Raw genomic sequence first — 21792 nt, 5'->3', positions numbered from 1 at the left:
ATGTGGTTTTATATTTTATGCATGTAATCAACATTGTATTAAAAAAAATCATGTTTCCGCAATAAAGACCAAATGAATTGTATACAAGTACTATGGCTGTTTGGTTTGTTGTCCGATTACCTGGTCTGATTTGCTGTTCTTATTTTTTTTTCTAGTTTGTTTTACGCTTGAACATATACAATAAAGTTTAATCTTTGTTTATTTAGTCTAGTTTAATCTTAAGTGGATATTGTCACTGTCCAATAAAAAACACATATCTCCATTTTTGTAGATTTTTAGTTTACTACATAATTTGAACAGACAAATAGTCCCTTACACTGTGTCAAAATTTCTTGATGAACGGACCAATAGAAACTCTTCAAAATGACCTGAAATAAAGTCTTTTTACATTGACTTCCATTAAAAGTGTACAAGGTTTTTTCTCTCTCCTGTAAAGTTGCTGTTTTGGAGATAAATGTTTTTTGGAGATTACATTATTACATTAGATAGGAGATTACATTACAGTGCAGCCCTGCATGCACGTGCACATTAAAGTGAATTGAAAAAATGAAGTAATAAAAATATCATCGATTTTGTTGTAATGCATGCATAATATACACATTCATTTGATTTATAATTACCATTAAGTTCATGTGGGGCAGATATAAAACACATACAAACTTTTTTTCAGGGTCACTGCCCTGTTTTTGCCCTCACTAAGCTACACATCCTAATAGTATTCTCAGTCTCTCCCTAATGTCCTTCATCAGAGCAAAGTTCTTCTCTGGAAAAAACATTTGAAAGAACATCAGATATCCCCAGATAGACCCCCTCATAAAGCTGGGCAACATCAAAGAGGAGAGTGTGAAACTCTGGTACAGCCCATGAGGTAACTCATGATAAGACGTGATATTATTAGAAAGCTGAGTTAAGTCACTTTTACGCTCACAGAGGCACAAGCCTGGGGGCTATGATAGGTCAAAAACATGAGAAAGTACCACTGATAGCATAATACTAATATGTACTAGCACACCAATAAGGTTTGTAGTGTTATGCTTTGCACCAAGGTAACAATGGTGCACATTCACTGAAATGTGTGTTATCCTAATCATTTGTAATGCATTTCAAAACTTGCAGTATAAGAGCTATAATGACTGAAATATCAGAAAGTATCTCAAAGAGCAGAGTTTAAGGGGCTTTTGCTTTAAGCTATAAGGCTAAACTATTATATTTGAGTCTACAGTTGCAAGAAAAAGTATGTGAACCCTTTGGGATTATACTTGGATTTCTGCATAAATTGGTCATTAAATGTGTTCTGATCTTCTGATCACCCAAGTCACAACAATAGACAAACAAAGTCTGCTTAATATATGACCACACCAAAAATTACATGTTTGCATGGTTTTATTGAACACAACATGTTAAGATTCACTGCCCTAAAAAAAACACACACACCAGTTTTAAGTTTGCTGTTCTTAAGAAGCATTGCTTGATGTGAATCGTACCTCACACAAAAGAGCTCTCAGAAGACCTACGTTCAAGAATTGTTAACTTGCATGAAGCTGGAAAGGGTTATAAAAGTATCTCTAAAAGTCTTGATGTTCATGTGTCCACAGTAAGACAGATGGTCCACAAATGGAGAAAGTTCAGCACTGTTGCTACTCTCTCTAGAGTGGTCATCCTGTAAAGATGACTGCAAGAGCACAGTGCAGAATGATCAATGAGGTGAGGAAGAATCCAAGATTGTCAGCTGAAGACTTACAGAAATCTCTGGCACATGCTAACATGTTTGTTGAAAAATGTACAATAAGGAAAACATTAAACAAGAATGGAGTTCATGGGAGAACACCACAGAGGAAGCCACTGCTGTCCAAAAAAAAACATTGCTGCACATTTGAAGTTTGCAAAAGAGCACCTGAATGTTCCACAGCAGTACTGGCTAAATATACTGTGGACAGATGAAACCAAAATTGAGTTGTTTGGAAAGAACACACAACGCTATATGGAGAAAAAAGGCACAGCTCACCATCATCAAAACCTCCCAAAAACATCCCAACTGTGAAACATGGTGGAGGGGGCATCATGGTTTCGGGCTGCTTTGCTGCATCAGGGCCTGGATAGATTGCCCTCATCAACGGAAAAATGAATTCCCAAGTTTATCAAGACATTTTGCAGGAAAACTTAAGACCATCTGTCCACCAACTGAAGCTCAACAGAGGATGGATGATGCAACAGGACAACGGCCCAAAACACAGAAGTAAATCAACAACCGAACGGCTTCAACAGAAGAAAATACGCCTGCTAAAGAGTCCTGACCTCAACTCAACTGACCTTTGTGCAGGTCTGATCCGCAACTACAGGAAAGGTTTGGTTGAGATTATTAATGCCTCTTATTAATAAAGAGGGTCCAATAGTTATATAAATGCAAAGGTTCACATACTTTTTTCCACCCTGCACTGTGAATAATAACATGCTGTGTTCAATAAAACCATGCAAACATAATTTTTTTGTGTGGTTTTAGTTTAAGCAGACTGTGTTTGATTATTGTTGTGACTTATATGAAAATCAGAACACATTTAATGACCAATTTATGCAGAAATCCAAGTAATCCCAAAGGGTTCACATACTTTTTCTTGCAACTGTATGCAACGCTTTTCCACTTCAGAGCCAAATGATTACTAATGCTGTATCCATACCCGTTAGCCTGATTAATCAGGGCCATGGAGGACATGGTGTCTCATTGTCATGGTTATGGCTACCATCCTCCTTCCACACTATTCCCAGCATCTGTTTAAAAACCCCAGCAGCACTGTCGTGTCTGATCTACTCGTACACACACAGTGCAACAAACATTTTATCACGCTGCCATGTAATGTACAGATGGTCCAAAACACAGCAGAGTGACTGGACTTCTACCCAATTAAAATGGGCATGTCACCCCTCTGCTCATTAAGGTCCACTAGCTACCGCTGCTTGTATTAAATTCAAAGCCCTCCTGTCCGCTGTCCTCCTCCAATGAACGTCAACTCACTTTACCAAAAACTCACACAAAGCAATCCAGACTGTTCTCATACAGAGTTCCCCAATGGTGGAACAAACTACCTTCCACTACCAGATCAGGAGAATCTCTCGCTATCTTTAATAAACTCCTGAAGACTGAGCTCTTCAAATAGCACTTACTCTCCTAACACCTCTAACACACTAACTACTTCTAACCCCATTTCCTTCTTCCCTCTTTTTCTTCTCTATTCCAGTACTACACTTTTAGTCTCCTTTAGGCCCTGTCAAAAATGTTTGCCTTGGAATTTTATGTCCTCTATTGCTAAAGTACCTTATCATTTGTAAATCGCTTTAGATAAAAGCATACTATGTAATGTAATGTAACGTAATCTAATGTAAGTGTGACTGCAGTGCTGAGATCCACTTTCATAGACCCACAACTCAAATAAAAGCTGCTCTGTGGTGGTCTAACCTGAAGGGTCCTGACCATTAAAGAACAGGGTGAAAGGGGGATAATAAAGTATGCAGAGAAACAGGGAGACTACCGTCTGTAATTATAATTGTAACTACAAAGTGCTCCTATATGCTCAGTGGAGCTAACAATTGTCATAATGTTATGTTTGACCTGTGTATGTAATTTATACCTTTACTTTTTCCAAAATATAAAAATGATTCTATTCAAATAATATGAAAATATGTATTTTGTTAAAATGCTGCATGTATATTTCACAGTGAGGGTTCTCAGGTATCCATGTAATCTTCTTATTTGGCCTGGTGGCACGTGGCATATAATTACTGCGATCCAAACAGGCAGTCTAGCGTAAACATTTAGGTTAAGATTATGCTAGCTGATGGCGTGACGGGCATTGAGGGCACCAACTTGTTTGGAACATAACAATAGTGAGAAAACAAGCAAATTACATACACTCATTACAATAAGGGGGGGCACTATTGTTTTTTTATGGGTTCCAATCCTGGGTTTAAATCCTACACTCTTAATAGGCTCTTTAAGTAATGCTTTAGAACAAAGGCTCTCTAACTTTTTACGATTCTAATGTAGGAACATCTTTATTTCTGAGAGAGCAGTTGTGACTAGGATGTTATAAATCCTGTATTGTGGGTCTTACTGTAACAAACGGCATTATGTAAGAGTGGAATTCGTTTTATGACTGTATTTACATTACTTTCATAAAGTCATGTGGTAAATGTTCATATTTAGCGTGACCTACAGCATATGCTGTATAAGAGTTGCAGTATTGCTGCGGGTGTGGTTCGAGATCAACCACTTTAAGTTACATATTGCATGTGATGCATTCATTACAAAGCATCCCAGCATCCACCCTGCTTCCTACACACCCCTTAGTTCTTAGTTAAGTATTTAGTTCTTACTTATGACAAATAAACACATCAGCATCTTCTTTGAAGCTATATCACTGGATAAAAGTGAGTAATCATGATGCAAAAACAATGACAGTTTGACTTGTTAATGACTGACTAACAAGCAGTTTAACAATATTTGAGCATGTTGTGATTAATTGTATTGTGATACAGATGTATATATAAAAAAGAGACCATTTAAAAATTGAGTTTATTTGATTTTACCAATTTAAAAAACCTCTGGAATATAATCAAGAGGAAGATGGATGATCACAAGCCATCAAACCAAAGCTGAACTGCTTGAATTTCTGCACCAGAAGTAAAGGCATAAAGTTATCCAAAAGCAGTGTGTAAGACTGGTGGAGGAGAACATGCCAAGATGAAAACTGAAAACTGTGATTAAAAACCAGGGTTATTCCACCAAATATTGATTTCTGAACTCTTAAAACTTTATGAATATGAACTTGTTTTCTTTGCATTATTTGAGGTCTGATTTTTAATGTTGTTTGTAGTTTATAGGATAAAACAACAATGTTCATTTTACTTAAACATATACCTATAAATAGCAAAATCAGAGAAACTGATTCAGAAACTGAAACGGTCTCTACGTTTTTTTTTTTTTTCCAGAGTTGTATATTCTCGATTATTAAATTTTGAAAATCGCGTTCAAACAGTAATTAAATAAATCAGATTAATTTAATTAATCTCCCAGCCTTACCTTCACATTGTACATACTTAAAACACTGAGGCTGGAAGGGTACATCAGTTTCACCCTTAGAATTACTCGGCTGCATTTCTAGACGGTTTTGTAACACAGATTTACAGTAATCTATCATAAATAGCTATACTTGTTTTATACTATGCCATTCTTTGATTTGTAAGACCTTATTATTTTTACAAGTGAGAAATTATGACTAGTGTTTAACTTTACACACTTATCCACCCACCCCCACCCGGTTACAACCAACACCACCCACCCCCACCCTCATACTCATATTCACTCATACTCATACACCTCAAATTTCATTTTTGTTTAAATATTTATTTACAGTCTTTATTTTACATATATGTTTGTTGTAAAATCCTTATATACAGTACAAGTAGACAGTCTACAGTGATCCTTGCACAGCAGTCATGTGTCTTATATGTTTTTTATGTTTCATAAAACATTGTATACAAAAGTTCCCTAAACTTGTCAAAACTGTGAATATTGACATATATATATATATATATATATATATATATATATATATATATATATATATATATATTGTATAACACTTGAAAATCTGAGTTCATAAATGGAGTTCTTTACAAATATTCAAAAATAAAACTCTTTAAATAGTTTTAAACAAAAATATCTATAGTGTTCTACTCGAGGAGAAATGAGGAAGGTCATTTTTTAAGTTGCATTGCACATTAATGAGAGCTTACTGGCTTTACAAATACAAACAGAATGATCAGTTTGCATAGTTTGCACGTTTAGTGCTAGGTGTAACTGAAGAATATGTTAAAAAGCAGAGAAACAGAACCTTTAGAAAAAAATCAGTTTTCTCAACATTAACCCTCTAGGGCCCAGGAACTCAGTTCGCTGGCGTTTCTCTTTTCATAATATCTTTGCAATTATACAGCCGAATTAAGAAATAACAACCCTTATTCTTAGCCTTGTTACTCCAGATGTGAGTCACAAATGAATAGAATGAAAAAGAGGAGAGCGTTTAAGTAATACAGCCAATGTTCTGCAATTGATTGTGAGGATCATTGGCTGATGAGATGAATCAAGGGTGTTATCAGAATACATTTCTCCAGAATGAAGAAGCAGTGAACTAAAACTTCTACCTATGTGTGACCCTTGATTCAAAGAGATTATCTATTGCTACATTTGGTCTAATGAAGTGTTCTTAAGATCCCTGTTATCATATCTCTGTTGGGCCTCCATTGGTTCTCTGATTCTCCCAGAGGAACCATTATTTGGCAACCACAGAATAATACCAAAAAATTATAAGAAGAAGAATGCTTCTCAGCTCCATCAAGCCCCACAGAACATGAACATTAAAGTATACTACATAACAAGCCTTAAACTGTATACATATATATATATATAATAATAAGTAAAAGCTATACACTAAACTACATGCTACAAATGTGTTCCAGATATGGTCTGAATCTTCTCATCCTCCACACAGAGCGCAGGGTTGTCGTACATCTCCAGCCCCTTCTTCTTCTCCAACCCTTCATCGTTCTCGCCATCTGCCTTTCCCTTCTTGCAGCATTTGCAGCAGCAGCAGCAGTGGGCACCGCAGAAGCCCATGACGCTGGTCACCACGCGGTCCCACGGCTTGAGAGAGTGGAGAGGCTTGGGCAGGAAGTCCCAGCTGCGCAGCATGGGAACCAAGAAGTGTGGGCAGCGGGTCTGCATGATGTTCACCACCAACACGAAGATCAACAGAGCAACGATTGGCACCCCGACCCCCACCAGAACCTGCCAGCCAGCGATGGACAGTCCTAGCACCAACAGAGGCATGACGAAAAAGCACAAGATGAGGTAGACGATGGCAAACCAGCGGTACTTGGCTGTGCGATCGCCCAAAGCTTTGGCCAGGCGGATGGGCACACGGGTGATAGGGATGGGGTACCACAGGAGGATGCCAAAGATGTTGAAGAAGAAGTGGCAGAGCGAGATCTAAATGGAAATCACACAAATAATGATGATTAGTATCCATACTAAAGCATTCCTTCATAGAACAATCCCATTCAACAATGTTGTTTTTGACCCTTGTTTTATTGATTCAAACTTTCATAGACACCATATAAACTTTCTCCACCAATCACAGTAGAGTTTTTATTTTCATTGTACAGCTTCATGAGCTGAAAGTACTATTTAACATCGGTAGCTTTTCCCAGGTTAGCATGGGAGCACATGCATTGTTTCTATAAAGTTCTATTAAATTTTAGTCTTATATTAGACAACTCATAAGACTTAAAATAATTAAATCTGTCACCCTGAATTCAGGTATTTTGCTCTACATTTTGGTCATTTTGCAACTGATGCTTCTTATACTATACTGTTCATAAGTTCATAAACTGATCAAGGCAGTCAGGCACAATTAAACAAAGGAAAAATATGTTAGTTTGTATAGGCATTGCTATTGATTGCGATAAAGTGAATTTTGATTCCACCCAAAAGAAAGCAAAATGCCTAAAATTGGTCTTTGAGAGTAAGTAGTAGGCTACCTTTATGTCTGAGCCTACAGCTAAAAGCATGAGCATTTTTATGAGTTTAAATCAAATTTAAAATATTTTCTAACCAATGTTTTTTATTATTATTATAAAAACACCCCTGCTACTACCAGTACTGCAAGTTGCCACGTATCCAATGTATTGTATTTCAGATCAAATGCATATAAATTGTTGTGAAACTATTACTAACTCTACTAGCTCTTTGGTCAGATACTGAACTGATGAAGTAAGGACAGAGTATGGTTAACATAAACTGTGCATGAGCAGATGTGTGCGACTCTCTAAATGTTCACCTGTATATATTATTAAACTAATGCAGGAGCAATGCATCATACTGCATATGCTGCTCTTTTCAAAGTACTGATTTAACAGAGCAAGAATGTAAGTCACTTCAGTTGCTGTAACACAATCCTGGGAACCTACTTGCAGAGAGTTGGCCAGTTTTTCTCCAGGACTGGCCATAGCTGCGAGAATAGCAGTCGTTGTTGTTCCGATATTGGAGCCCAGAGTAAGAGGATAGGCTCGCTCAATGCTAATAACACCAATACCTGTACAGGGAAACGGAAAAGATATGAATGGAAGGGAAAGTATATTGCTATGTAGGATATATCATTATAATTATTCAAAGACTCATTACTTACTACATCAAAATGAAAAACACTATTCAAAATGATGCTAGACATCAACATAATAGGCATTGTCATGACAACTAATCTATATTCAGTATATAACCTATAGAGGTAAAATAAAAATAAAGCCTTATTTCGCTAGCATCAGTTGTCATAATGTCACTTTGAGAATTCCTGTAGTAATAAACCTTAACAAATGCTTACCTAGGCTTTTGTACTTATAAAAGGCTTATCTGGCCTATATAGCCTTATAAATTTGTACGCTTTAGTAAATTTAGTAGATAAAAGTTTTGTAATCTCATTTTGTGGTACAATTCTTTTCTTTCAGGCCTTTAAATAACGTGTTTCAACTCATGCTCACCAACAAGAGGAGTAATGGCGGAGGTGAAGACAGAGCTGCTTTGCACGATGAAGGTCATTCCTGCTCCCACTAAGATGGCGAGATAACCCGTGACCCAGGCGAATGGAAAGGGGAAATCTGCAAAGAGAAATGCAATTCATTGTAACCATCTAAAAACCAGGGACATTACATTATAAACATGATACAATAAAATGACTACTTCCCAAATAGTACAGTTATATCATTAGTAGTGTATATTATGCACTGTAAAAGAAAGACGTCGGTGCCTTTGAGGATTTCAAGTTCTGGTTGTGGACAATATGGAAAAATATAAATTCTGTAAAATATAAAATATGACACTTGTAGACAATAGGTATCATCATATTTTGGGTTTCCCAATGAAATATTGTGAAATATTTAACAGCTATAGCACTGTGGAGACTTTTTATCATTCTGGAAGTACTTAAAGTACCCAGGATGCTCAGTGGCCACCCTTTTTCTTTGATTGGGGTTGTTTGGGGACTGGACTATGCTGTTTTTTTTATATAGGTTTAATTTTTTTGGTGGTTTTGCTGGCAGAGCTTGTGGTGGAGGGTGGATAAGAGTCTCTGTTCAATCAGCAATTTAATTTTCTATCTCTGTTCACCTAGATGCTTAACAGGAATGGACTGGCCTCGCTACACCACACCCAATTTAGTTACAATAACATCATAATATAATATTGCTCTGTATATAATATAATAAATATAATATTCCACCACTGGTGGAATAACTCAGTAATAGTTGATTTTCGTACTCAAGAGAACATGCGTATATTGTACCTAGGCTTTGTCTGTCACCTGCAGAACCCACACTTAGAAATGCATGATTCGCTCACACAGAAACAGTGCCAGGCTCACTTTTTTTGTACCTGTTTAGCTCATCAGACAGCAGGACTGGGGAACCTGCACTGACTATCATATAACAGGACATACATGCAGTACTTTATGAATATGAATATGATCGATTAAGATAAGATTACAGTAAGATCACACTTTATAGTCATTGCACAGACTTAAATCCATGCCAGTGATCACATTCACACCCATACTATTAACTAGGAGCAGAGAACATTATTAATCTTTAACATATCATCTTTAGGGTAGGCCTAAAAATCCACTTTTTGTCCTTGAAGCCTGATAACACAATCTCACACACAAAAAACACTCACACAGTGTGCTTTCACAAAGATCATAAAGACACCTATGGATTATGTTGTTTGTTTACTTTGCTGGAAGAAGAATCAGTTCTCTTCCTGCCTTGGCCATATGAGTTAATCATTGCTTCTCACCTGTGTTGAGCACCTTCTTGATGGCGACGGCCACCTGGCCTTTCAGCATGGAGTTCAGCAGCTTGACGATGAGAATGAGGCAGGTACAGAGGACCAGCAGCGACAGAGCCAGCAGGATCAGGCCAACTGCCAAATCAGGAAGATCTGTCGACACAAAGAGATGGGTACCTGGAACAAGAATGAGAGAAAGAGCACATAGAAGATGGTTAAAACATGTTTAATTTGGGTAGATCACTGGGTTATTGATCACAGGGTTGTGGGTTCGGTACCCTTAAACTGTGCTAGGATGCTAGGAACTGTTAGACCCTTGTGCAAGTCCATTAATTACTTTAATTCTAGGATTATTATTCAGTGTTTAAAACACATGAAGAAATAATTATGTGTACAATTTTGTAGTTATTATTTGGCTACTGTTAGTTTATCTTGTGAAGTCCATCAGGGTTCTATTATAGGACCTATGACACTTCTGTTAAATACAACAACAGTGTAGTTGTAGAGTGAAGAACTGAAGAGTGGGTTTATAAAAGCCCATAATAGTACATACAGAATCGGGTCATTATCTACAGTTACCCTTTTGCACATTCAGCATACAGCTGGATATTTTGTGATTAAGATGCATTCTCACTACAGGCAATGTTCTACAAGTTTTAGGCAAGGGCCAGCACCCATACAACACATACAAGAGGTATGACATGTCTCTTAGACATTATCTGAACTATGTACAAGAGGGCTGACATGATAAATCCAGATCATGCCTAGTACAACATTTGCATTCACACAGCCAGCTCCTCAGGTAATGTCTGCAAATGTTCTGAGTTATCATTCATATCACATATATGTTTAACCATACAGAAAGGGTTAACCTTCTTTATACCAGTTCTGTGGCAAGACATACCCTGCACTCTGAATTACTGATAAACTGGTTGTGGGTTTAATACCCATGTCTGCTAAGCTACCACTGTTGGGAATGTGAGCAAAGAGTTTAATAACCCTCTTTGTTCTATTGTTGCTTTAGCAAGACTGACCCAGCACTAATGAGCATAGAGTTGTTGGTTCAATACCTGTTTCTGCTAAGCTGTCACTGTTGGGTACTTGAGCAAATCATGTTCAGAACATAAAACAAAATGTTTCTGAGGCTAATGAGTAAATGGCCAAAATGACTAAAATACTATAAAATGACAACTACCAAGTTTTAGTGCAAGCTAATATGCTCACTACAAAAAGTACACCAAACATGTACTCCAGTTCAGTCTTAAGTTTTTAAAGTGCGAGAAGCCTTGATCCTGATTTCTGACAAACATTGAGTAATCTCCACTTTCCGAAAAAGGACACAGGGAACCAGTGGACCATAACTAGGCTGAAATTACCACCAATCTCAAGCACAGGAAAATTGACCTGTGCCTTCCCTCTGATTAGCCAAATGCGACCACGAGCCCTCCCGCTCGATTGGCTTGGTCTCTTTGTTTGATTTTGACGGCCTCAAGTAGTCCCGCCCTGGGACAAGAATAGGCCCATTGAGCAGGCAGAGTGGAGGAGAAGAGGGAGTGGGGGGTTGGAAGGGAAGAAGTTTGCTGAATCATAGAGCAAAGAAAGAAAGGCATTGTTCCTGCAGCAGAGTGGCTGCTGGTTGGAGTTGTGGTCTCAGGGTTTGGGTCTGTGGTATGTCTAGGGGAGTATCCAGTCTTTACGAGGCTGGTCTTTAGTAACAGGCTGCACCTCAGCTGATCTAAACGTCTCGCGAAAACCTGAATCCAACACAAGTTACTCACATTTGGCTATGTTCACAGTTTCTGTTACATTCTGCTGTGTCCACGTCTCGTTGTTTATCTCCCAGCAGGGGGCTCCTATGGTGCAGTTAGCTTCACTAGGCACTGTGATGTTCACCAGGTTCTGAAACATTAGAAGAATGTAATTTGGACCAAATGTATTTCTGGACTAATTTACAAAATACAGCATAGCAGTGTACATTATTTGTCCAAAAGCATTCAGACAACATTTCTATTGAGTTGCTTCAGCTACTGTACTTGTTGCTGGCATTGACCATTGCTGGATTTTTTAATAGAAAAGTTATTGGAAACTCTGGTGATGCAGCAATTGAGCCTAAGGTTGCTATGTCCAATATCAAGCATCAGGGTGTAAAACCCCCAATTGTTGGATCATAAAATAGTCGAACTCTTTAAACACATTCAGCTTAAGAATTTGTGATCCAGAACTAATCATCCTACTTCAGTACCTGATCTTACTAAAGCTCTTCAGGCTGAATGCCATCATCTACAATTCCAATAAAATCCAATCTAGAAGTTTTTAGAATTGGTAGAAGTTAGGGTTTCTGTAACTTTTGGACATACAGTATATTGTAAGTGGAGGTTGGCATTTCCAAATTGGGCAAATTTTATTAGCTCATTCAATAGAAAATGTTGATGTCCTGCTAAAACCTTGTATGTCCTTGTATGTCCCATTTTGGACCATAAGACCAAAAAGTCTATTCAGAGGAATATTCCAATTCATTTTGGAGCATTTATGGTCATTATCGATATTGAACACAGTGTAAACCACTGTCAGAATTATATTCTGTCAAAAAGTAAACAAAGAAAATTGACATACAAGGTTTTGAGTGACTGCAGTATAATATATAAACAATCAGTGATTTCATTGTTGACTCAAGGCTGTTATATATTAACACAACCATTATGTGGAATACCTATCTCTGTTATCTCTCTCTGCAGTTGTAAATAATTTTACAGGATGTTGAAAATGTGGAGAATGTGGAAACAACACAATTTGGTCGAAGATGATTATCTCTTACCGTAATTTTCTGCTTTTTACACCATGTTTTGATCAGGCTCTTGTTCCGAGCACTGGGGTCACCGATTGCGATGTCGCTGATTACGGAACTGTCCAGCTGTGGAGAGAGAAAAAAGAAAAACATGTGCCATTTAATAAAACTTCAGGCACATATTTAGTATTTAAATTGCCACAGTGTAGAATAAAATCTACACAGAGTGTGATTCAACATCACATGCAGAGTGAGACCAGCAGCTAATTCAGTGAATTTCTTGGACTTACTGTTAGTGTAAGCTAACAATAACTGCTGAAAAAAAAAACAATATTTCAGGGCTGTTGTGGTTTGATGGTTTGATTAATGTGTCTGGATAAGTTTAGTGACTCAAAGATATAAGATACAAAACAATCAGCTGTGTGTACATAGCTCTCTCAAATAGGGCTAACCAAGGATCACATTCCAACTAGTCCATTAGAATGAGTCATGTTGTCTGGAGTGAGAGAGATACTGTGGTTTCTTATGAGAACAGCCCATTGTGTCACTTTGTGGCAAAGTCACCAGAAAACGTTATCTCTAAAATGTTTAACTTTGTAGAAGGAAGAAAAATGTTCCTCACTTCAGAGTCTAAAATTAAAACAGTGCTCAGCTGTTATTGACCTTGTTAGTTCGGGTTGTTGGTCACGTTAAGCATGATTCATCATTTCACATCATTTAAAAGTCCAAATTCTTGTTTTCCTGTACTCTTTCCTCTATGTGCCACCAATGACATTGTTTAATCTCCCCCTTCAACCACCACCTATCACTGTTACAAAAATAATTAAGTAGCTTAGCAGTGTTTCACTGAGAGAGTGTTTAACTCAGAAATAACATATTACAGTAAACATTCTAAAGTTTGTTTCCCATAGCAAAAAATGTCTATTTATAAAATCATAAAAAACTTTCATAATTTAAACCTCAATATAAAGTAGTAATTAGCTGTTTTAGCTGAACAAATGGAGAGAAGTAATTATAGAGAAAAGTAAAGAGATAAGAAAGAAAGTGGGGAACTTTTTTTTAAATATTTAACTTAGTTGACTTTGCTCAAACTGAGGTAATTTAAGTTAGCGCTAATTTAGCTAACTTATGTTCTGTAGTGAAGTAATGCTAGCTAACTCTAGCTAATTTACCTAAAGTAGGCTAGTATTAATGGTAGAGAGTATAGAGTTAAAAGAAGTTTTATTTTTAGTGTAAATAAACTTAAACTTTTTTATTAAAGGAACTGCTAGCTAGTTTAGCTCATATGAACTAGTGTTTTATTTAGTGCGCTCACTAAATGTAATGGACTTTAGTTTGTCAACAGGACAAACTAACACAACTAACAGTAACGTACCTAGCTAGCTAGTTAGCTATCCTAGCTAACGCTGACCTGTGTAGGCTAACATAAAATCTAAGATAATAAACCCTTATCTTAGTAAGTTAGTTGTGTAGGTATTAAGATGCATATTATTTAAATCCTCTCTTTAGCATGCTAGTTGGGGCTTTACTTGTCTCCTTATGTTGTTAAATGAATGTGTTAGAGAGTAGTAGAGAAAATGAAAAAGCCAAACAGGAAACACTGGAGCAGCACTGATGAGAACGACTATCAAGCACCCATAATTCACCCGCAGGCTAACAGGCTACGTCCCTCACCTCAATGATGTTCTTGGTGAGTGGCTCTGTGATGACTTTGAGAAGGTCTGGGGCATCCTGGCCGGTCTGGATATTGAAGGAGTCGATGAGGAGTTTGGTGAGCTTATAGAGAACGCCCGTGGCCACCTCCAGGGGAAGCAGCACCAGCACGGACAGCCAGTTAAAGAAGTCATGAACGGTGGCTCCAGCAAACGCCCTGGAACACAGAGGCACAGTAAAGTGTGGGTTTTTAGTTTATAGAGAATGGGTGGGTCTTGTAATAAGATTTTTTGTTTATTTTAATTTGTGAAAATATAGAATATATTAGATGGAAATGTGAGTTTTAACACTGTGGTGATGCTAATTTGTGGCTAGCTTAGCGTAAATAAAGCTTAGCCTGCTTAGCCTCTAATCATTATTTGTATTTACCTTTTCCTGACCTGTTTCTCTGTCCTTTACTCTGCACTGCTGTAACATGGTAAATTTCCCCATTGTGGGATTAATAAAGGATTATCTTATCTTATCTTATCTTAATGCTAATACTGCATTCAATTTTAACTGTGCTGTTAGAATTCCTCAGCTCTGCCAACCTCAAGTTCAGATGGCATCACGGCACATTAACAGCAATAAAAAGCAGTAGAATTATAGAGTTTATTAGCACCTCTATCTACTTGTGTCATATTAAATCAGTGGTACATACAGTACTGTCCAACGTTAACCTGTAAACATGTTTTTATGGTGTTTAGATAATGCTATAAAATTGTTATCACTAACAATACTCCTAACCTGGGCCAATGCTAACAATGTTAACTTGGTACATTAGAAGTAGGCTATATTTTGATTACATTTGCCATAAAATAAGGGTATAAGATTATATATATATATATATTTTTTTTTTGGGGAAAATGTTTTTTTTGGAAATGGTTTAAAATAGTGTACAGTTATCTGAATGTTTTACTCAAAAAGTAAAACTTCTGAGGTAAATACAGCAAACACAGACAAAAATCTCTCATGCGTTTACCTGCGGAACTCGTTGCGGTCTCCTGCCTGCATGACGGCCACAATGGTGTTGGTGACGGAGGTGCCAATATTGGCCCCCATGATGATTGGCACTGCTGACTGCACCTCTAACACTACAGAACACAACCAACACACTCAGTTACTCCTTTAATGATGGACCAGTTTAATCTGATGGACCCGTTTCCGAGACAGAGGTAGTCTAAAGCCCTATTCATGTGTGTAAAACTGGCCTTAAATCTATATTGGTAGAGAACAAACCAATATTCTTATTTACTGGAAAAATTCTGAACCAATCAGACGATATCAGCTGCCATTTCAGACATAATTTACAGTTAGTATTGGTCTAGTTTAACTATTGGTAAAAAATTAAGTTTAGTCCACTCCTGGAGTATTGGTTTTAAATATAGTATATATTATATTTCATTATTTTATGTTATAGTTTACACTCACATGGCAAAAGTCATGGGATAGCAGTATGCAAATTGATTGTGAAATTGATTGTGACCCTCAGGGATCAGCGTGGAAAATGCTCACATTTGTATAAGTTGTGAGGTGTTATATTGTGAGTGAGGCTAAACACTGGGCAGCATGCTTATACTTATCCTAAATTTAGACTTGTGTTTGGTGTGCATTTTTTGTTTGCCCTAGCTATTTTAGGATTAGTAGGACCTGACAAGTGTAATAAATAAACTTTTTTTTTTTAAATGTTCTTACCATTTAGGATCAGAAGGACCCAACTAGCCCAAAAACTAAATTTTATCTTTTTACAATAAGTAAAGAATTTAGTTTCAAACATAAACATTTATGAGAAGTTTTCACCTGGCCCAGGTTTTTGCTTGAAGTATAATGTTTTCTGGCCATATGTGGCCAAAGCATTAAGTAATGTCCACATATGAGGACATTACTCAATATCTTACATCGTGACTTAAGAGGTTGAGTCATGATGATGTGGTCAATTGAGGTCTGATAGAAAGTGGGTGGCAGATGGATGACTCTATTGGATGATTCTATTCCCAATGTTTTGTGGTCATTTAAAGTTCTTCAAATCACAGTGTCACGTGTGTACCGGAAATCTGTCATATGAGACTTAATTACCAGTCTTAGTGGGCACAGTATGCAGTGGGTTGTAATGATTGTGACTGGCAGCATCTGGAAGATATCCCACATCCACATTTAATGGAGGAGATCCCACACACAAGTTCTTTTCCATTGCTTTTTTTGTAGCATGTAGTGTATAATATTATATACATTACATATTATATAGATTACCGATGACTGATATCTCCAAGCTTTATTTGGTATATTCAGGTGCACTCACATCCAGAAGACACCATGCTGACGACAATGGAAGACGAAGTACTGGAACTCTGAACCAGCACAGTGACCAGCACTCCAATAACCAGCCCCGCCACAGGGTTCGACAGAACCACATTGTCCTGAAAGATATCGCCTGCAGCCTTCCCTGTGAAGAAACACACAAAAAGAACATCGGCCACCATCAGTGCCAAGAATATTTCTTTACTTTCGCGCGAGATAACGATAAGGACGCTCCAGCAAGTGTACACATTAACTACAGGCCTGCCATTGGGAAATGTGGGGCACCATCATAAACAGCGGCAACATTGAGATGTGTCAAGTCGTGCGTTATCTTTTAAAAATGATTTTGTTGTTGTAGCAGATTTCAAGGCTTCAGTTTCTCACTCAGAAATGTCACAACTGACAAATCAGTTGCAAAATAACTACTAAATCTGAGTCATTGGTGACTCACAGAATGGAAGTTCAAAATGGATGGATAGATAGATACTTTATTGATCCCAGAGAGAAATTCAAGAAATGCGAAAGTAATTCTGTAATTGAGTAATAATTGTAGTAATCTGGAATGTATGAAGATATTTTGATGTTGAGTGTTATTACGTTGTTATGTCCCCTGTACACCGAAACTCCACATGTTCAATGTAGACGTACCTCCAACCAGCTGGAAGGCGGAGCTCAGGACGTCCAGTGAGCAGACGAACATGTAGAGGAACCCCAGCAGCAGACAGAACCTGGCCACTGAGGTCACAACCTGGAAGATCTTCCCCTTGGTGTCCAGCTCTGCACAGATTGAGTAAAGAAAAGTTGAGGGCTGTGGTCAGTGTGGACTCGTGCACTGCTATCACCTGAGAGAGAGTCTCTGATCTCGGCTCACCTGACCACTTCGGCCCCGACTCCTGCAGCTCAGGAAGCTGCCACGGGTCGACCTCAGGCTCCGGGTCCACCAGGGCCACGGTGGAGTACGCTGGCAATACCAGCGTGTCCTTAGACTCTGTGATCTTACTGTCTTTACCATCTGTAATACACACAACAACGAGTTATATACGTATGTGTGTGTGAAGAGGAAAGAGGAAAAAATAAAGAAGAACGAAAAGAAGAAAGAAAAGAACTAAGTGATAGAACAATAGAAAGAGAAGATAAGAATGAAGGTATGAAGCAAGAAATTAACAAGGATTCAAACATACAAACAAACAAAGAAGATAGAAACTAAGAATAGATGAGAGAAAAAAGTAAGTTAGAAAGAAAGAAAGAAAAAAAGAAAGAAAGTAAGACAGTAAGAAAGACAGAAAGAAAGATGATATTTGAATAAGGAAGAAAATACGGAACAATATATCAAACAATGGAAGAAAAGAAGGGAAACATAAATGAAAAATAGAAGGAAAAGTTATGGAAAGAGAAGAAAATAAGGAAAGGAAAGAGAAGGAAAGAAGGATAGGAAAGAGAATAAAAAAGAAAGGAAGGAAGGAAAGAAAGATGGTATAAGGATAGGGAGGAAAAGAAGGAACAATATAAGAAGTAACAGTTGTAAGAAACCAAGAAAAAGAAAAGAGAAGAAAAGAAGAAAGGAAAATGAAAGACAAAAACAAATAAATATACAAGGGTAAGGAAAAAAGGAAAGAGAAGAAAGAAGAAAAAGGAAAGAATAAAAGAAGGAAGGGAAAGAAAGAAAGATTATATAAGGAAGGAGGGAAGAAAAGGAGTAACAGTTGTAAGAAAACTAAGGAAAGGGAAAAGAATGAGAAAAAAAGAAGGAAGGAAAACGAAAGAAAGAGAGAACACAAAATAAAGTAGATGAAAGAAAAACAAAAAGAATGCGATATTGGTGGAAAGTCAGAGGGAAATGGACAGAAAGTAGAAAACAAGAAAGAAAGAGAAAACATGATATGTGAATGGAAAAAAGGACAGGAAAAGAATGAATATAGTGAATAAAGGGAGGACAGCAGGAGAAGTAGACATGTAATGGACGTCGTAATGAACTCACCGAGATCTGGAGGAGGAACTGCAGGGTCACTGCCGAGCTCAGGCCGAGGAGCCATGGTCTGAAACACAGGAGAACACATGCTCAGATACAGTTCATTACAGCACATTAACCTGCACTTCAAATCAATCCTGCTCCTGTAGCTGCTGCTGGAGAATCACAACCCCAACCCACCACACCTGATCCAGCTCATTACTGCCTCCAGAAGGGCTGCACTGGCTGAATAAGGTGTTTTAGGTTTGGGCTGGACTCCAGGAGGAGAACTGAAGACCATTGGGTTAACCTGTTCTTCTCCAGAGGTTTCTCGCAGGCCTTTATCCAGTTAGCACCAGATTATGGCCTTAAGTGACAAGTATATATCTACAGCTACAGCTACTTAGTGCTCTGTTCATCTCCAATACAAGTTATCTTCAGTAAAATCCCTTGCAGGCCCACCTGTCTGCTGGGAATGGTAAGTTTCTTCATTTTGTGAGCACATCTATCTGTGAGCTCTGTAAGTTTTTCCGCATCTTATATTCAGTGGACCTCATCTCATATCATCTCATCATTCCTATGTGTCAGGCCTCCACCTGCTGATCAGTCCTGACCTCAGCCCTTATCATCAGCTCTGTACTTTCCAGCCCCTCAGTCAGACTCTCATGATGCTCTGATCAGCAGCTTTACACACTCAAATCTTATGATGTGTAAAATATCAGTCAACACACAACCACACACACACAATCACACACGACGCACACTGCTGTTACTACTGCTCTTACTGAACTCTGTCTAACGGCTTCTGTGTGGAGTGTACAGAAAAGTTACAGAGATTCTAGTAAAAGTAACCCCTCACACTGCTCTAACATCTTCATTAATCTTTACATAACTGTTCTATTGTTTATATTATATGATCTCTACTCTGTGTTTATGTTAAATGATTTTATGTGTTCCTTTGGCAGCTTATAAACACAAAATTGAGCTTATTTCAAGAAATATAGATGCAGACATGTAGCTTATTTCAAGAAATGCATGATCCTTTCATTAATTAATATTGATAGAAGTTGTTCTATAAAAATGACTGCAAATATTTTAGCTTTTTTAAACAAATAATCCAGGACCCAGTTTCCCCAAAAGAGTCTTCGCATTAAGAACATCTTAACATAGAGAGAGAGAAAGATAGCGAGTTCAGTGTGAAACTCATGCTGCCATTTAAGAATCATCTTTGTGTAAAGAAGCTTTTGAGAAACCACCTCACATAAATAAATCCATTCCAAGAAAAAAAGCAGCATTTTATATTGTGTTTAAATAAATATTTTTTAATGCCAAATCCAGATAATAACGCATTTTTTGTAAAAAAAAAAAAAAAAATTAAATGAAAATGAATTCAAATATTTTTGATGATTTTACTTATTTTAAAAAATAACCCAGACAAAGTTTCTTATTCGAAGAAAAAGCAGGATTTTTGATAATTTAAGGCAATGGTTGCCAAATACTTTGCTTGTTTCAAGAAGTAATTCTGATAAATTTGCTGATATCAAGAAAATGTGGTATATATTAATAATCAGGATAGGCTTACTTATTTTAAGATTTAATGCAAATATTTTGGTTTATTTCATAAACAATATGTTGCTGCTTAACATAAGAATGAATGCACATTTCAAGAAAAACTTACTTATTTGCTTATTTTAATACAATAAGCAGAGTAATCTTGTATATTTAAAGAATGAATACAAATAACGCAGATTCTTACAATTCAGTCTCAAAAGATATATATAATATAGACATAATATAGCTTCTTCTTCTTCTAATGATAATATTCTTCTTTTAAAGACATAAATCTGTTTTTCTTTATCTCAAAAATGAATGCAGATAATTTTGCTTGATTTTGCTTAATGTATGATTTTTCTCTGTTTAATAAATAACCCACAGAACGTTTCTTATTCAAAGTAAAAATAATGTTTTTTAAAAATGTTTAAAGTAAAACATTTTAAGTAATGACAAAATATATATTTTACTTATTTTAATAAAAAAAACTTTAAAATGCCTTATATAAAAATAAAAATGTATTGCAGCTTAACTTAAAAATAAATGCAGATTTCAATCACCAGGATAATCTTGCATATTTCAAGAATTAGTAAAGAAACAATCCAGTCTCAAATCCAGCAATGAATCAGAATACAAAATAAAACAAAGGCCATCAAAGGCTCCTCACAGTAACGTGCACATTTTCATTATTATTAATCAAACATACACTCTCACACAATCAGACAAACAATGACTATTTGATCTTATGATATTGTATAATAAATATAATAAATGTAACAAATATAATAAATATAATAAGGCTCTGTTAGAATCTCTACTCACCTGTTCAGGTGTTTCTGATCTGCTGCAGCTCAAACTGACCAGCTGACCAAAGAGAGTGCACCTGAGCTACCTGAGCAGCTGCCTTTATACACACACACACACACACACACACACACACACACACACACACACACACGTCACTGCTCAAAGGTGACGTGCAGCAGTGGAGATGCGCGTGGGCAAAAAGTGGGCCAGTTATCACTTCACTGTCCAAAATAAAAAGCCTTTGAATATTATTGCCCTCTAATGATGAGCTGATGGCTGATAACACACACACACACACACACACACACCTGCGCACACACACACGTGTGTATAAGTTTGGATGGAGGCACTGTTTTCTTTTTTTTGTGTTCACTTTCTATATTTACTTTTATTTACCCCATTATCAGTGTAACTGCGCCCCCTGCTGTAAAGACATAAAAGTACTGCGCGAAGTTCTACACAGGTTTCAAAATGTCCATACATTTAGTTCAATATTAATATATATTAATGTATTTTAAATTTGCAGCATAGTTGCTTATATTTCATACAAATACTGTGTAACAATGCATTTTCAATATTTACTCTGAATAAACACATTATTACAGATATAGAGGAAAGTTCAACTTCATTTTTTATACATTTAAAAAAAATTATAATATTTTAAAAACATGTCCGAGAATCCTATGTACACCCTGTCTTCTTGGGAAAACCCCGCCCCTTTAAGAAAGTAACCTTTGAGATTAATTTCACTTAATCTTTTTTATATTGTCTCCATACTCTGCTGAAGTAAAGCTTCATCTGGAATTAAACAAGCTTGCTATGAAC

At 36.9% G+C, this 21792-nt stretch overlaps 1 protein-coding gene across 1 annotated transcript; it reads right to left on the bottom strand.

Annotated features, from left to right (window-relative positions):
- Positions 1 to 5377: 5377 nt before the first annotated feature.
- slc34a2b (solute carrier family 34 member 2b) lies at positions 5378 to 21079 on the bottom strand. Its single transcript, XM_022677554.2, has 13 exons — positions 20983 to 21079; positions 18640 to 18697; positions 17533 to 17673; positions 17310 to 17438; positions 16663 to 16806; positions 15346 to 15457; positions 14346 to 14541; positions 12702 to 12797; positions 11665 to 11785; positions 9896 to 10063; positions 8587 to 8703; positions 8020 to 8144; positions 5378 to 7039 (listed from the first exon to the last, which is right to left on the bottom strand). The coding sequence occupies exons 2-13, from the start codon at positions 18692 to 18694 to the stop codon at positions 6494 to 6496; spliced, it is 1950 nt and encodes a 649-aa protein (XP_022533275.1). The 5' UTR covers positions 18695 to 18697; positions 20983 to 21079; the 3' UTR covers positions 5378 to 6493.
- Positions 21080 to 21792: the final 713 nt, after the last annotated feature.

Source organism: Astyanax mexicanus, chromosome 13 (assembly GCF_023375975.1).
Source record: "Astyanax mexicanus isolate ESR-SI-001 chromosome 13, AstMex3_surface, whole genome shotgun sequence".
NCBI lineage: Eukaryota > Metazoa > Chordata > Actinopteri > Characiformes > Acestrorhamphidae > Astyanax > Astyanax mexicanus.
The sequence above is the reverse complement of the archived record's forward strand: the minus strand, read 5'-3'. Positions and strand labels throughout refer to the sequence as shown.